We start from the raw sequence: 16,411 nt of genomic DNA, 5'->3' as shown, positions 1-16,411 counted from the left end.
TTGTCATCTTTATCTAATCAATCAATTATGATTGCCTTGGTATAAGGCTGTAGTCCTAACATTAAATTGAAATGAGACCTATTTATTCAAAATGTAATTAAGTGGCTAATTCTCTTTTATTTAGGTAGGCCCATATTTATCTTTTATTATATTTTTTCCATCATATTTCGAAAAAAAAAATTAAAAAAATCTAGTGTGCGACCGATTTAAACGTAAAATAAACAAACTTGTATTACACACTGACAGTGTATTTAATAAATAGGCCTAAGCGTACGGTAAAAATACAATATAAACAGTCAACATAAGTCGAGTATTGAAAAGAATAGTATAGAAGCTTCCAGAAAACGGTGACGATGTAATGAACGGTGTGATGTCATTGTCACATGATATATATCGAGTCGTATTGTTTATTTCAGAGAGTACAGCAGACCATGAACTTGACTGCACGATCAGTCATTTAAAACCATTTGAAGTGTTAGATAAACGGAAATTAAATAGCTATATTTATTTACATTTCTTATCAAAAATACAGAAGGTAGGTCTTGATTAAATGTTTACTCATTAATTATTTTTAGATCCTGTAGTAAAGAATAAGAAATATTATTTACTCCATGCTTAGATCCTTTTATCCGAGAGCCCGTCTACTGGAAATACCGCTCGTTACATTTTATACTGTAGAAGTTTAATGTACTACTAGCGTAGACACCATGAAGAAATAAGTTATTTCTCCATGCACATACATTGCAACAAGATGTAGTAGTCAGTTAGGCCTGTGATATTATTTGTAACACGGATTAACATCTCCTTATATTACTACAATATTCATAGTAGATCTGTAGGCTACTAAGAAATTGTTGTTGTTGTTTGTTTGCCGTCCGACGAAATTTATTTTGAATCACATTTGAATGAATTTCAATTAAAAGATTCCTGGCTTGGTGGATTTTACCACTTAGGCAATTATCATTTTATTATCAATTTTTGTTCGTACTTATTTTATAATTTATTTTAGATGTGTGTAAATAAAATGTAAGCCAGTTGGAGTAGGTTAGATTTCCTTCTATAATCTAAATTGTCCATGATTGAGACCTGCAGATAGACTGGTTAAGTTTTGTTGATAAAAACAACTTCTATTTATCTTTTCTCTAAATAATAAAGACATTTTGAGAGACTGACCAGAGATTATTGTCAGAATGAATCGTAAGTCTCACAATCAATAATTGTAATGTTTTCAATAATAGTTAAAGACCCCTTCCCTGCAATTTTGGACGTTTTTTGGAAAATAATACATATATATCACTTTAAAAACATTAAATCATGTCATTCCTTTTCTTAAATGTACGTTTTATGGTAAATTATGATAAAAAGTGAGAAACAATGCACTACCTAAGTAGCTCGCGGCGATCGACCTCTCGTGGACGGTCTCAGGCCTAGCCTAGCTAGGCTTAGTTTTGTAGGCCTAGCTGGTAAACATCGGTAACGTACGAACATCGTACGCTAGCTATATACCTAGTCTGACGTTGTATAGTTGCTGCATTAATTGTCTTTCTATTTTTGCCAACCTCCGTTGATACAAATTGGGGAAAACCCAGTATTTTCGCTGAAAAGTTAGGAGTCTTCCATTTGTTTTGGCTTCACGATCGATCGAAAAGTGGGCGAATTACAGGTGAAAAACAACAATAGCAATCCGCGCGCAATGCATTTTGGGATTTATAGCGGGCCGCTATAATTATTAAAATCGATTTATTTTTCACATTTTTAACCGTTTAAAGACGAAAAAAGTTATCGCAATAGGACCATATAGTATTATTTTTACATTAAATATAGTTTGTGATCTTAAATTAGATCTAAAAAACGTAGGGAATGGGGCTTTAATTGTCATTCATATTCAATGGAGGAAATAACCATGATTTCACGTTCACGAAGCAGTTATTGCATGTAGAGTACAGACATACTAATTAATTCAATTGATATACTTTCTTCAACACTCACAGGGGATTAAAAAAAACATTATATAAAATCAACAATTTTAAAGTATTTTTTGTTTTCATTTCTTATGCAAAATATTAATTGTTTAATCATGAGTTTTAAGTATCAGTTTTCCTAGCCGATATTAACTGATTTGATAACAAGTTATATAAAAACGTCTTTTATTTACAACTAGTATGTACTACGGGTACGTTTCGTAACGAACAAACAGGTTTATGTTAAAACTGCAACCTGATTTGCAATGATGACTCGCCCTTTTACAATGTGACCTTGTGTAACAATCTATGCCCAGGTAAGCTGGACACTATTTGTGCAGTACGGTACTTTTGGAATAACATGATGAAGTGTATAAAAGCGATATTGTCTTGATCCATTTTGTATATGGTATACTATATATACTGTAGGCCTATGTGTTGAGGCAAAAACTAATTCTCTGGTGCCGTATTAATGTCGATCGTGTGGCGGGTACATTTCACATGGAAATGTAGGCATATATGTATACATTTATAACACTAACATTTAGGCCTACAGTGTAAACTGTAAGTTGATAGAAATACTGGATCCGCCACTCCAATGTACCAACACGATTGATAGCATTGACTTAAGTCAAACATAAATTAAATGTATATAAAGAAATAACGAAACATTTAAATAAATAGGCGTAAGCGTACATAACTCTAAACAGGGAGATTACATCTCCCTGCTCTAAATAACATTTGTTTAAACACACAAATATATTATACTCAATCTTTATTTAGGCATGGTACCTTCAGCAACAACGACAACGATGATTGAATCAACATCTTTGATGCCTTCATCATTTTCTGACATTATGTACACAACTGATTCAAATAATACGCCCGATCCTAGCAACAGTACTACTACTACTGTCTACACTATCAAACTTTATGTGACAAAAAAATCTGATGTGCCCATATATGGACATGATGATGTCATATCACTACCATATTTGAGCATATCACACTTTTTTTTTATCAAACTAGTTTGAAAGTGTAGACAGGGTTTAAGAGTATACGCGGTAGTAATTTTTTCTTTATTATTTTTTATTAACATATTAATTTCATATTCTGTGATTTTGCTTAACACTACAAAAATAACAGTTAGTTCCCCACAATTGTGCCATGTGTCAAATACGTTGTATCGGTGGTTTTTTTTTTTTCAGGCAATTACCTGATTGTCGTCCCAGTTATTTTGGCTGTGATTTGTCTGATGGTCGGCATGTATATCTGGTGGGCATGGCGCAAACGAAGTGACGACCAACATTCGACCGATCGTAAGTTTTAATTCTAATTTGCCTTTTGTGAAAAAGCAAAACTTTATTCAGCATTGCATTAAAACAATTAGGCCTATTATATTCCATACCTTACCGGTACTAGACAAAACATACAGTTTGTATTTCAATTTCTTTATTGAAATATTTATATATTTATATACATTAATTTAACATCATGTAATCATGTGTTACAATCTGAAACTGATATGATAATTACCGGTATCAAATCAAAATAATATCGGATATATATCGTCACCGTCCACTTCCGTCTACGTATAGATATAAATACGTAAAAGTATACTTTATTGCACATTACTTGTTATAAATTCTGAAATGTAACTGTCTTTTTAAAAATCTAGTAGAGGAAGGTAGAGCCGATCCACTAACGAACCAGGATGAAAGAGGAGTTCCACCGAATGACGATGATGCTGAGGATATATTTTAGGCTTACCATTCAAACCTTACATGATTGACCACCAATTCGAACAATCACTCTTCTGGAACATTTTTTTGTCAGTGTTATCAGTGATCTATAACTTTTTATAAATAACTTCACTCGGAATTAAGTAAAATAGCCTAGGTAATATTATTTATAGTTATGTAACTTTTAAATTGTTTATGGAAAGTTATTTTGTGTTGCCTGATACAACATTATTCACAAATGACGATATTATTAATTGATGCTTGATTTTTAAGTGCTACTTCAAAGGGAATTAATTATCGTAAACTAGATTTATCGTTATTAAAGTGACCAGTATATTTTATTGTATATTGAATGGGGGGGGGGGGGGTGATTTTTTCTGGAATCAATTAAAACATTAGCAAAAGCTGACCGCACTAACTCTTCCCATCCTCCATGAATATAATAATAATATATTATAATACCATTCTCCACCGACATTTCCATTTTTTTCTTCATTTTACTGTTTTATTTTGTATGATATTATAGACTCGCCCCAAGTCTGGAGGGCCTATTTATTGTCTTTATTTATGTTATTCCACGTTTCGAGTTTTGTCTGAAAACACAACTTTACAACTTCAAATAGTATACGTATGGATGAAACGCCATTATGTGTCAAAATATTTATATTTTTACTTATAATATTAAGTCAAAACTCCGTCTGGAACCCAGACTATGATATTGCAATGTACAGTGTGTGCCAAAGCAGTACAATCGTATTTATTTTTCTGTCTATAGGCCTAATTAAAAAATATATTATAAATATTTATTACAATATTTATAAATAAATACATTCCATGCTATGTACTTCAACTTCAATGATTCCGTGACGTAATATTGCAAATATGTATGCAAGTATTGATAATTAAACTTGATAGGCTGAATACATTTTGTACTACAGTGTGACAGTAATAATAATAAAATAAACATAATAAGAATTAGCATTCTCGATTTATGGAATAAAAACGTAGTGAGACACAAATTCCGGTTATTTACTTTGTTTTTGTAAAATATTCTTTAAAAACGTATTCTTAACAAATAATATCTATAGCTTACGAAATACGTTATTAATCGTTATCGTGCGTCCTACAGTCCGAGTCCGGGCCACTTTTTCGAATTTGTTTTGTTGAAGGAACCTTTCATTCGTTACGGTAGATCAAGGCTATCAGACCCTTGGTTCCCTGTATAGGCCTATTCCGCAGTTTTGTTTGTGCTTTAAAACCTTTGAATATTGAACAGCCTTCCCCCTCCGATATTGAACCACGGTGTTTGTCACAGTATAGGCCGCATCAACAATTTTAATTTTCAGACAAAAAAAACAAAAATATCTGCAGGCTGTGCATTTGATTGATAATTTCAATAATTTTACTGATTGCGATAATTGTTGTACAGTTCATTTTCGTGTATTGTTTTTTATCGATGATGTAGACCTACTCTTGTGTGTTTTTATCAAGATATTTTTGTATATGTTTATTTTATTTCATTTAAAAACTATTATATAAATGTCATTATAAAAATGTATTAGGACTAATCGGATTTTCATCAACAAAATATATTTAATAATTGATTTATTTGATAATAAAAAATAATTATACCGGAAATCTGGCCGTAATACAATTGGAGACAAAGTACTATAAATAAAATATTCAATTTTCCACACATATTGTATTTTCTTTATCTTATGGTAACGATGATGTCACTCCTCTGTGCATCGATCAAAATAGGAACATGGAAAGTACGTCAGGAATTTACAATAGATGTCACGTGAAGTATAGACGGTTTTAAAAAACAGGATTGCGACTCGTCCAATTATTATATGGTTTTCCTCAATGGTTCAATAAAGTTCATGAATGGTCGATAATACAGTATGAATAATGATGTCATCGACTATAAATAGAGCTTCGGAAATTTCCGGTGTTTTTTTATGTACTGTATTCATGTCGTGTGTCGTCTATTTCATCAAATTTATTTTGGAAGGTAAGATCTTTTTTTAACCGTATAGAATAGTATAGTATAGACTATACATTAATTTACTTCTTTAAAAAACCTGCTATTTATTATAAATATCGAATAATAACTGGGGATTTATTATTAGTTAGCCTACCTTACCTACTAGCTACTATTTTAGGCCTAGCTAGGCCCTACTAGGCCGGCTATTTAGAGGCTGGTCAGGGATAGGATAGGGCCTACTGTACTGTACGATCAGGCCACTGAACGGCTAACTGTTCCATTATGTTATTTCGTCATACCGATAGTGGTAAGCCTACTCTTCTGTAGCCTATTTATATTGATTTTAAAATGATGTAATTATGGCCGACTGGGAAGTTACTGTATTAACTATTAATTTTTAAATGGAAACCGGAATTTCGTAATTACGCAGAATACAAAGCTACAACAACAACAATATGCAATAAACTGGTTTTACCCATGAATCTAATTTTTAATTTAGTAATAAATTAGTCAACATATATAAAATACCAGGTTTAGATTTGTTAATCATTATCTCTTGGTTTAGCCTAATTGAGAAGTGTTACCTGTTTGGTAAGTTTGTTTGACCACTTTAGATTACGTAGTGTAATTATACTGTTCCTTCTTACAAAATACAAACTTATTTCTTTATTCCAGTAGTGAACATGAGCCATAGGCAAAACAAACATGATGACCTTACAAGACAGAAGAGCAAGCAGAAACCTACTTATAATGGGAGAGGAAGTGGAGAAGATCAATGTGATGGTGGTGACATAAATGACTCATGCGAACTTAGTAGTGACGTCGAAACTGACAGCACATCAACGGAACCCCCTGATATGTCATCTTACTTTACAAGATTGGCATCTTTTAAGAATTGGCCAATCACAGACATCATCTCAGCAACGTCGTTAGCAAAGTCAGGATTATTTTACCTAGGATGCAGGGACATTGTCAAATGCTACTCCTGTGGTGGTCAAATTAGAGATTGGGAAGTAGGTGATGCAGCCGATGCGGAACACAGGAGACACTATCCTCAATGTCAGTTACTGAAACAATCTGATGAGACGAACTCTGAAAAAGTTGTCAGAGCAGCAAAAGTAAATAGTAATCAATATTTTAATCCAATAAAAAAACAGCAATTGCATCAAAATCTTGTTAAACAACCACAAAGACAGACAGCGAGAATACTTGATACAAACACACTGATAAGGCACGGTAGTAATCAACGACAGCCGCCATTAACACGGACATTGTTTCCACAATACAGCAGTGCAGATAGACGTGAAGAGACATTTAAAAGATGGCAGACTTACCAACAACCATATGTAATAGCTGAGGCTGGATTTTTCGCTCTGGAAGACAGTCCGACTGACACAAAGTGTTTTTATTGCGGGGGAGGATTACGTAGCTGGGGGATTAATGATGACCCTTGGGTTGAACATGCTAAGTGGTTTCCAAAGTGCGAGTGGCTGATACAAAAGAAAGGAAAACATTTTATTCAAAAGGTTCAGAGAGACTTTCCAAATCTGAAAATGCCACTTAGTGATCAAAGCCAACAAAAACAGAGAAATCAGCAAAAGCCATCTCAACAGAGAAATCAGCAAAAGCCGTCTCAACATACAAGCAAAAAGCAGACTACATTACAAGATGCCATGCACTCAAAATATGTTCTACAAATTCTGGAGATGGGTTATGACATCAAACAAGTGGAAAAAGTTGTCCAGCGCAGACTTAAATCAACTGGTGACAACTTCAATTCTGCTGCGGAACTGTTTGATGCAGTTATGATGGCCGAGAATGATGAATCAAGCTTCAAGTCGGATTCTATGAGCTGCAGCAAGGTTGATTCTTTGAAGGGCGATTCTCAGAACTGTAAAGATGATTCTCTGCAAGCAAATGGAAAGAGCAAGCACCAGGCATTGGAGTTGCCTAAAAACGACGACAGTACCACCAGTCGTCAAGGTCGTAGATCAACATCTTCAGAGTCTGATGAAGAAAACTTGTCAGAAGAATTGAAATCTACTCTGCGCGATCTTCGGGAAAAGGGCACTTGTAAGATCTGCATGGACAATGAAGCATGTGTGCTTTTTGTGCCATGTTCTCATCTTGCCACATGCGTGTCGTGTGCAGAAAACCTGTCGTCGTGTCCGATTTGCAGAACTACAATTCAGAGATATGTGAAGGCTTATCTGGCATAATCTGTGCACCTTCTTGGGAAATTTGTTAATTAAATAAATTTTTTTTAGAAAATATACTGTACCTAACTTTAGTACAGTAACAATTTGAAACAATAACAATGTTATTTAAGCACGGTACTTTGAATATCGGCTGCAAACATGAGTCAGTTGTTTGTTGATTGTAATAAATAATGTAATTATAGTACGTTATGTACATTAACACTTTTTTATAAAAATGAATAATTAATATAATTCATGTGTAACGCATCGACTTTTAATTTTCATTAAGATTTGTATTGATTATCTCATCTCTAAAAATTGAATTTTTTTCTTCCATGTGTTCGTTAAAAGATTAAAATTAAATAAAAACAACGCTTTTTGTTTGACGGCATTTGCGTGTATTATGATACACGCCCGCAAACGCCTATATTTATAGGGTACATGATGTGTGAACAGTTGCGTGAATGTTTGCACCGTAATCCACATACGGTTAAGGGGGCTTCTTTTCGAGGTTTGCATTGTGACCAGAAACATTTTTGCCTAATATATTTTAATAGCTTAACGGGCTTTTTTCCAAGGTTTTACGGTAGCTCAAAATGTGAGACCTGGGCGGGCCCATGGCTAGTAGAGGATCAACATCATATTGTACCTTTTAAATTACCTAGCAAAGCTCCAGAGTCTATCACACACCATACAAAACGTACTATTCGTATGTGAGAGTTAAACCTACAGTCTAAAAAATCTGAAACCACCTGTTAACGTACGTTAACATACATGGAACAACAATTAGGATAAACGAGAGAACTGTATGATTAGGTCACGGATTTATTCATAATTGCCAATAACTGCATCATAGGTTTATATCATCTTGGTAGGTATTGGGTAGTTCTTGGTAGGTCTTGGTATTTAGGAGGACCCTTTACCTACAGTATGTTTTAGGTAAAATAAGAGTCTATGCTCTTACATTGAAAATACACAGAAAATGTGTGCATTAATTGCTTCTCCCCAGAACAATCTTAGAGGCCGAGTTTTAATTCAGAGGGATAACTATCAGCCTGTAGCAAGAGGAATCCTCTTAAATTCGTATAAGAATACTGTAGTTATAGATATTTTAAGGCACAGACCACCAGAACAGACCAAAACAAGTAATAACAGAAGTAATAATAATACTAGTAAGGCTATTGCTCATAATGTAACCTTTTCATAATGGATTGATAAAACATGGAAGTTTACAATTTACCTCATGGATACCGTATACTTACAATAAAAAACGTGTGTTAAAAATGTTTTTGGAATTTTTGCGAAGTTATTCACTCAAGCCCAATTCATCTGTTTCGAATCTATATATAAATCGATCAGTTGGGATTACTTTAAAAAGGACCGTTTTCCCATGCAGGAATTTTTTTTACCTACTTGTTTTAAACCAGGGCTCATAAATTTACCTACAAACTGGGAGTCTGAGAGATTGGAATGTTCCATTCATCGCAAATCAATACATTTGTATAAACGTATATTAAATCTATCAAAATAGTATTGTTTAAAGAAAATCGGCCTGTCTTCAACATTATGATACTGTACTCGATCTGTTCAACCGGTTTTAAGCTATTACAAACAATCGTAGCAGGAGAATGATAGGAAAATGCGAAGCATCCTCGTATTATTGTGAGCGGGTATTTTTCAGGATAGACATCCATTAGACAGTGTATACCACGATCGGAAAACACCCCTATTTGGGGCAAATCGTTGAACCTAAATTCGTTTTAATTGTCAATAACTAATTATCTAACTCAATTTAATTAGTAAACAGGGTTACATCAGGTGGTTAAAATCAATACCGAAAGTACGAACCAACTTTATATACAATCGAGTAAACATTATAGAAGAAACGCGCGATTTACCGAATTTTGCCCTTACGTAAATTTATATATAGATTAATAATATAGATTGTTTAGGGCATATGATTTCGTCAACTTCGATTTCAACATACTGTATTCAGAGCTAGCCATATATTATGGCTCTGACTGTATTCAGAGAGAGTTACGGCATTGCGTTCACGGATTTTAGAAAGTCACGTGGTGTGCACGCCGGCCATGTTTGTGTCCAACTTTGCCTATGTAGCGTATGGAGTCGAGTCATTTGCTTAAAAAATGTATAACATTCACAAGGCTTTAAATATCGAATTTAATATCAAAACAATCAATTTGTAAAGGTTTTTGTTAAGATAATATAACGAAATCATAAAGTTACTGCGAACATGATTTTAAACAACAAAATGTAAAAACAATGCATTACTATAGAGAATCGCTGTACAAACTAAACGCGCACGCGTAGAGCGTGCATGGAGCGCACAACCAGAACCGTTCCGAAATTGCTATTTTTGTTGTTTAAAATCATGTTCGCAGTAACTTTATAATTTTTTTATTATTTTAACAAAAACCTTTAAACAAATTGATTGTTTTGATATTAAATTCGATAATTAAAGCCTTTTGAACGTTAGGCATATACATTTTCAAAACAAAAGACTCAACTTCATACGCTACATAGGAATAGTTGGACACAGACACGGCTTCTAATCCATTCGAAGTCGTAACTCTCTCAAAATATGGCTCTGACTGTATTCAGAGCCATATATATCAAAGATACTATAGCGCCACGAAGTGGCGCTAGTGGCGCTATACGATCTTTGATATAATATAGACTGAGCTCAGACTGACTGTATTCAGAGCCATATAAAGAGTTACGACATTGAAAATTAGAAGCCATTTTTGTGTTAAAGAATTCGCACGCTGAGGGCGCGCGCGTCTATTTTGTATAGCGTTTTCCTATAGTTCATGCATTTTTTTTAGAATTTTTTGTCTATGAAATAACGCTTAGATTCCGTTTTTATTTAGTAATTAATTGTATTAATGGTATTAATTTGGTAACATATATATATATTGTGTCTATAATAACAAAAGAATAAATGCTAGGGCCTACATGCAATTCAGAATACATCAAAGCATGAACCAATACAAAAAACACAAATTTACCCCTCTTTTTATACAGTATATGGCTCTGTGTGTGTTTTTGACACAAACTTTCCGAGACTCGTTTATCATTTCATTTGTAATAATTTGCCTTTAATATTTTAATATTGTTCATACCCTATTCAATATGTTAACAAATATATCCACGACACTTTATTTTTTTATTTAGCCATCAAAGAATGCATTATGAATTGAAAATATTACATAATTGTTATTAATAGGACGTAGTTATGGGATGTTTCGTTCCAAAATCAATCAATCGAACGTTAATGTACTAGCGCACGCGCGCGCAATATTCTTTGCCGCAAGTACTTCTGTACGCTGTGCACATCGATATTTCACCGTAATGTACAATTACATTTTTTTAAATATAAGAACAAGTGTAAAGTATTTTCTTGCTCCTATACTTTACATGCATATACCTCCATGCATTAACGGAGACTAGACAAGTTTGACACAAATTGATCTGCATATCACGTGACTATAATCCAATGTCGTAACTCTTTATTTAAATGGCTCTGACTGTATTTTAAACAAAGATTATATAGCGCCGCTACGCGGCGTAAGATAGGTAACTGTTGCCAAGCTCCTATCTTATAACACTACGCGCCCAGTAAATCCATGGACGCCATTTAATTCGGGCGGACAGGTTATTATTGTGATTTAAATGTAAATGGTTTAAAGTTTGCGGTCCGCCTCGAAGTATCTGTGGTTAACCATCCTTATGATTGATTCTTGGAAAAGGGAAGAAATTATGTAAACAAAGTAAAATAAAAGTTTCTTTGGGATCTGGACACTTTCCGATTAATTCTGTGTGTTTACATTGATATGTTTGGTTAGACAACTTCGTTCTTTAACCGAAAAATCGTGGATATTGCCTTGACAACGACTTTATTCCGGTTCAAACTTGTCCGCCGGAATGGCGTCCATGGATTACAAAGGTCTCACCCAGTTACCTATATTGCGCCGCGTAGCGGCGCTATACAATCTTTGTTTTAAATACCACCCCGGCCACTTCTATTTAAAATCACTTCTGCTTTATATAGAGGGCGGGTCGGTAAACAAAATCAAAGATAGTGTAGTAGGAAGATGTTACACTTCGCTCAAAAATTAGAGAACCGCTCGAGATAGGGCGCCTCTCACGACGAGTAGGGATAGACGAATCTGAAACATGAGGAGCGCAATGGCAAAGCCCAATGAAAATGGTGTTTTCGGCAATAAATTGTAAAAATAAGCCACAAAAAACAAACAAAAACTTCTTTTTTGTCTTTATTATACAAAGTTAAAAATTAATATAATGTTTTCATACTGTTTTTGGATCTTTTTAATTGTTAATACATTTATTTGGAGTGAGTTTTGTCATGACATGACTGTAAACACTGAGCTAGGATCAGGAGGAGGCTTACGCGCGCCTGTAGACGCATTCATGAATGGATGGTGGTCATCTCGTACCCAAACCAACCCGTACCCATAAAAACTCTTACCTATCTTGGTAAACCCCAGTAAAGTCTGAAGTCATAATGCTAATTTTACAGTATACAGTATTGTTGTTGACAAACAATATATGATTTATGAATAAATTATAGCAATTCTTCTGCAATTTCTATAAAGTTTCTATAGAAATTATCTGTTTCTATAGATTAACATAGAATTCTAAAACTTCTATAGATAGAACATTTTTTGTAAGGATAGTATAATGAAAGGGGGTAAAGTAGGCCTCCCCGCGGATATTTTTTCCTTGATATAACCTTACCAATAATGAACTCATTGGCTTATAATTAATATTATCAATAATGTTAGGCGTTACATAATCAGGGCATATACAATTACGATGAATGCACGAAAGTTCGGAGTGTTACAAGCATAATATAATAATTAGTTACAGTATTATTAAATTATTAAAATTAATAGATAATTAACAATAATTGGTTTTTTTTCAGTAAAAAAACATACTCGTAGTCCTAAATTCCATAATGTTCAAGCCTACTGGTACCGTATTCAGTTTATGGAGATCGACTATTTGTATAATATTATTGATTATAATAAATATTGATTGATTGATTGATTATTGATTACATGCCATACTACCTATTCTCTTTTATTACCCTTAGAAATAAACCATACGTAATGGATTATTATATAGGCATACACATTGTAGGCCTATTTACCACTAGGCTCCTAATATATTTATTCACTCTGATGAAGAAGTGTTTCTAAAGCTAGGTATTAAATTTTCTATCTATGTCCAATGATAAACAATTAAATGTAAATAATTTTAAAAAGTTCAATTGATTTGCAAATAAAAACATTAAAATAAAAGAAATCAAATACGGGTAGATAAATTCCAGATACCTAAACAATTCCAGGTAATTGAAACACAAATTTGTATTCCAAAACATATAAATATGATTCATTTGCACTTTCTATAAAGATAACATTACATTTTATATGTTAATTCGTATTATATCTTAATTTTACAATCATATTATTCTACTGTTATAATAGCCTATTTCCTATACAATAACTTTCCGTATCCCTACTCGACGTGCGAGGCGCCCTTTAAATTTAGCTCCATGTTGTCTCGCTTTTATTTGCATTGAACGAATAGGAAGTGTAACATCTTCCTACTACACTATCTTTGACAAAATGAATATTGTTTTCGCGGCGGTTAGTTTGTTTTGGTTTGTTGGTCGTCGGCGGCGAGGAGGTTAGGTAGGTCTGGGCCGCCTAGAATAGTACTATTAGTACTAGCCTATACGTTTTTCGAACGAAGTGCACAAATTCAATTGCTGTCAACTAAATAGTCCCATCATATGTTAAAAAATGGTAGGTTCAATTATCATAATGTTTTTAAAAAACTCACTTGAAACTATTATTTTTAGCTAGGCTAGGCCTAGCCTATAGTATTAGTAGTGTAGGCCTAGTAGTAGTAGTAGTAGTAGTAGTAGGCCTAGCTAGGCTAGACTGAGGGTCTAGTAGGCCTAGGCTAGTTCATAGCCTACTAGCTAGGCCTAGGATACCTTAGACTTTTAAAGAGGCCTAAGCCTATTTAGTTAGGCCTAGGCCCTAGCTATACGTAGGTAGCTCTCTAGCTAGGCTATACCAACTTAATAGAATAGCCTTTTTTATTCACCATTATTGTCTTTTTTACACATCATCATCATCATCGTCTTTTTTACTCCCATCATTGCCTCCTAACCAGGCTAACTAAAGAAATAGGGGTTTTTTAAGGTTTATAGAGGGCCAAAAAAGCCTGATCGTCTCGCTCACAGCTTTATCAACGACAAACGGAAATGATGATCCCACACTAGTGGCAATGCATTTACAAAATACACTTACTATTTGATTGATAGAATAACTTTAAGCCAGTGCCACTGCCTATAATTAGCCTCCATATTTAGTCAGTTTTAAATACTTTACTTTAATGTTTGATGGAAATAGTTTTGGCTAGTGCCTATTAGATTTCATTTCTAGCCGAAAATAGTTGTCAAGTCTAGACTTAAAGATGTTCACTAAAGAGGCTTGTATTACATATTGAGGCAGAGAATTCCAGTCATGTATGACTCTGATGGTAAAAAAGTTGACCCTGCACATAAGATTTCCTCTAAGTTTTGGACGATATAGTTTTAAGCTGTGTCTCCTTGTTCTGATGTTGTGAGACAGTTTTTGACTTAAATATATTGACTGAAGGTGATTGTATTTATACGGTATTTTTCATGCGTAATATTTTTGTGGCAGAAGAAATGTGTTTCATAAAATATATACCGTATATTTTTCTCAATCTTTTGTGGATATTATATATGGGTGTTTACCCATGACACTAGGTTTGTTGTGCATATGTGCAATGGCTAAAATGTGATGGTAGACCGAAAATATTGCGGAATTTGCTATTCACATATATAATGAGGGGGAGGAGAGGTTACATACAGGGTAACATGAGGTTTTTGAGGTTTGGTTGTCGCCAAACAAAGGGAACAGTAAGCATAACAAAACTGCACGCAACTTGGCCATTGATGATGACTAGTCGGGTAGAGATAGGGTTGCTCGGTGGGATTTAGGTGGATTGAGCAATGTCTATCCTTCCCCCAATTCATACTTCTGACAAAACACATTTTGGGTAATAAAAGCTAACTTTTTTAGGTTCTAACAAAGTAGTTTCAGCAGAAACGGGTCATCGAATAATATACCGTATACAGTATATTTATACCATTCATAATAATGATATGCAGCGGAAACCGGGCCTAACTCACTTAAACGGCTCAGCCAGGGTATTCCAAATTATTCTGATTGTAAACAAGTTTATTCTGCACAAGAGATTTGTTTTTTTATTTTAAAATATTGTGGTCATATATTGTACGGTAGTTTTTACATCTTGATTACACGAAATGTACAAAATGTGTCTTGTTTCATGATGCTATATAAACCTTGTTATCAAGTTGTTATATCATTTATGTGTGGACATGATGATAACACCATCTATATAATCAGTAGGACGGCGGTTTACTGAAGTTTGATTGGTTTTAAAGGTCAAGTCCACACCCAGACAATGTTTACTCTGCCCAAATCATATTGATGTGTAATACTTTGATAAATAGACTCCTGCACGACTCTACCTTATTACATTATCTGCATTTAATTAGATCTCAGCACAGGAAGCAACCTGTTTAGCACTTACTTGTTTTTACTTTATGTCTCTAATTGGTAAGTTGTACTGTAGGTTTATAAATTAATTTAATATTATATTATACTGTAGCTCTAGCTAGTACTAAAGTTCTCTTTCCTACTGTAAGGTAGATGAGTCATTTTCAGGGTAGTTTTCTGTTAGATAGTAAGCTAACAGAATTTCATTTTACTGTGTACAGTAAAAGTGGTAATTGTAGGCCTATTATACATGCTTATTAAATTACGTTTATTTCATCAGAATATTTAAACCAATCCTGTAAACTGTAGGCTTGTTTTATCTACTGTACTATAAATTATAATAATAAAAATAGCCTTATTTGATCTTTTTGATTAAAAAATAATAAAAAAATAATTTTTTTTAAATTATATAATAATCCCTCTCATTGAAAAAATGATGGTATGATAGATCAGGATGTTGAATATAGATTAAAAAGTTAAAATAATTTTCTTTACAAGAGCTGTTAATAATTTGCTGGATTATGAATAAATTTGTTTAAAAGAACAAATTTGTTCATCAGTTATGTGAAGAAGCGCCCATTGAATGCTAATTGTATAGTTATTGTTATTGATTACACAATCCAATATTGAATATACCGACTACGCCCGAACGATTCTGTCGTGTTTACTTACTTAATCAGACGATACGCATGAAGGCACAATTGCAGTTGTACATTTGAGAACAATATGGCTCTTATTTACGTCGTCGGGTAATGATTTTCTGATAATGTTCAAAATATAAATAGTTTAAACCTCTTGTTTTTCGGTGAATTTCCAAGCAATTGGATCCGTTTGAAATACACACTTAGGAACGCAA

The 16,411-nt window shown here is 33.6% G+C and overlaps 3 protein-coding genes across 9 annotated transcripts in view; all 3 read left to right on the top strand.

Moving 5' to 3' along the window:
- The first annotated feature begins 418 nt into the window (after positions 1–418).
- On the top strand, positions 419–5,069 carry LOC140047862 (uncharacterized). Of its 5 annotated transcripts, XR_011844989.1 has the most exons (6): positions 474–535; positions 1,156–1,197; positions 2,162–2,278; positions 2,745–3,025; positions 3,170–3,280; positions 3,640–5,069. XR_011844989.1 is itself a non-coding variant. In XM_072092901.1 (5 exons), the coding sequence occupies exons 2-5, from the start codon at positions 1,191–1,193 to the stop codon at positions 3,723–3,725; spliced, it is 321 nt and encodes a 106-aa protein (XP_071949002.1). In that variant the 5' UTR covers positions 493–535; positions 1,156–1,190; the 3' UTR covers positions 3,726–5,069. The 5 variants fall into 5 exon arrangements, 1 of the variants encoding a protein (XP_071949002.1); XR_011844987.1 differs by lacking the exon at positions 1,156–1,197 and having other exon boundaries at positions 423–535; XM_072092901.1 differs by lacking the exon at positions 2,162–2,278 and having other exon boundaries at positions 493–535; positions 2,745–2,861.
- Positions 5,070–5,606: 537 nt separating this feature from the next.
- LOC140061813 (putative inhibitor of apoptosis) lies at positions 5,607–8,196 on the top strand. Of its 3 annotated transcripts, none has more exons than XM_072107919.1 (2): positions 5,607–5,717; positions 6,366–8,196. In XM_072107919.1, the coding sequence occupies exons 1-2, from the start codon at positions 5,615–5,617 to the stop codon at positions 7,907–7,909; spliced, it is 1,647 nt and encodes a 548-aa protein (XP_071964020.1). In that variant the 5' UTR covers positions 5,607–5,614; the 3' UTR covers positions 7,910–8,196. The 3 variants fall into 3 exon arrangements, with proteins under 3 accessions (XP_071964020.1, XP_071964021.1, XP_071964023.1); XM_072107920.1 differs by having other exon boundaries at positions 5,656–5,717; positions 6,369–8,196; XM_072107922.1 differs by lacking the exon at positions 5,607–5,717 and adding an exon at positions 5,833–5,997.
- A 5,524-nt stretch (positions 8,197–13,720) lies between these two features.
- LOC140061797 (unconventional myosin-XV-like) overlaps positions 13,721–16,411 on the top strand; it is a 43,658-nt gene continuing 40,967 nt past the window's right edge. The window contains exon 1 of the mRNA XM_072107918.1: positions 13,721–13,740. The gene's annotated coding sequence lies outside the window, so the exon portion shown is untranslated. The remainder of the gene's footprint in view (positions 13,741–16,411) is intronic.

Source organism: Antedon mediterranea, chromosome 1, assembly GCF_964355755.1.
Source record: "Antedon mediterranea chromosome 1, ecAntMedi1.1, whole genome shotgun sequence".
Taxonomy (NCBI): domain Eukaryota; kingdom Metazoa; phylum Echinodermata; class Crinoidea; order Comatulida; family Antedonidae; genus Antedon; species Antedon mediterranea.
This window is presented reverse-complemented; position numbering and strand designations above follow the sequence as displayed.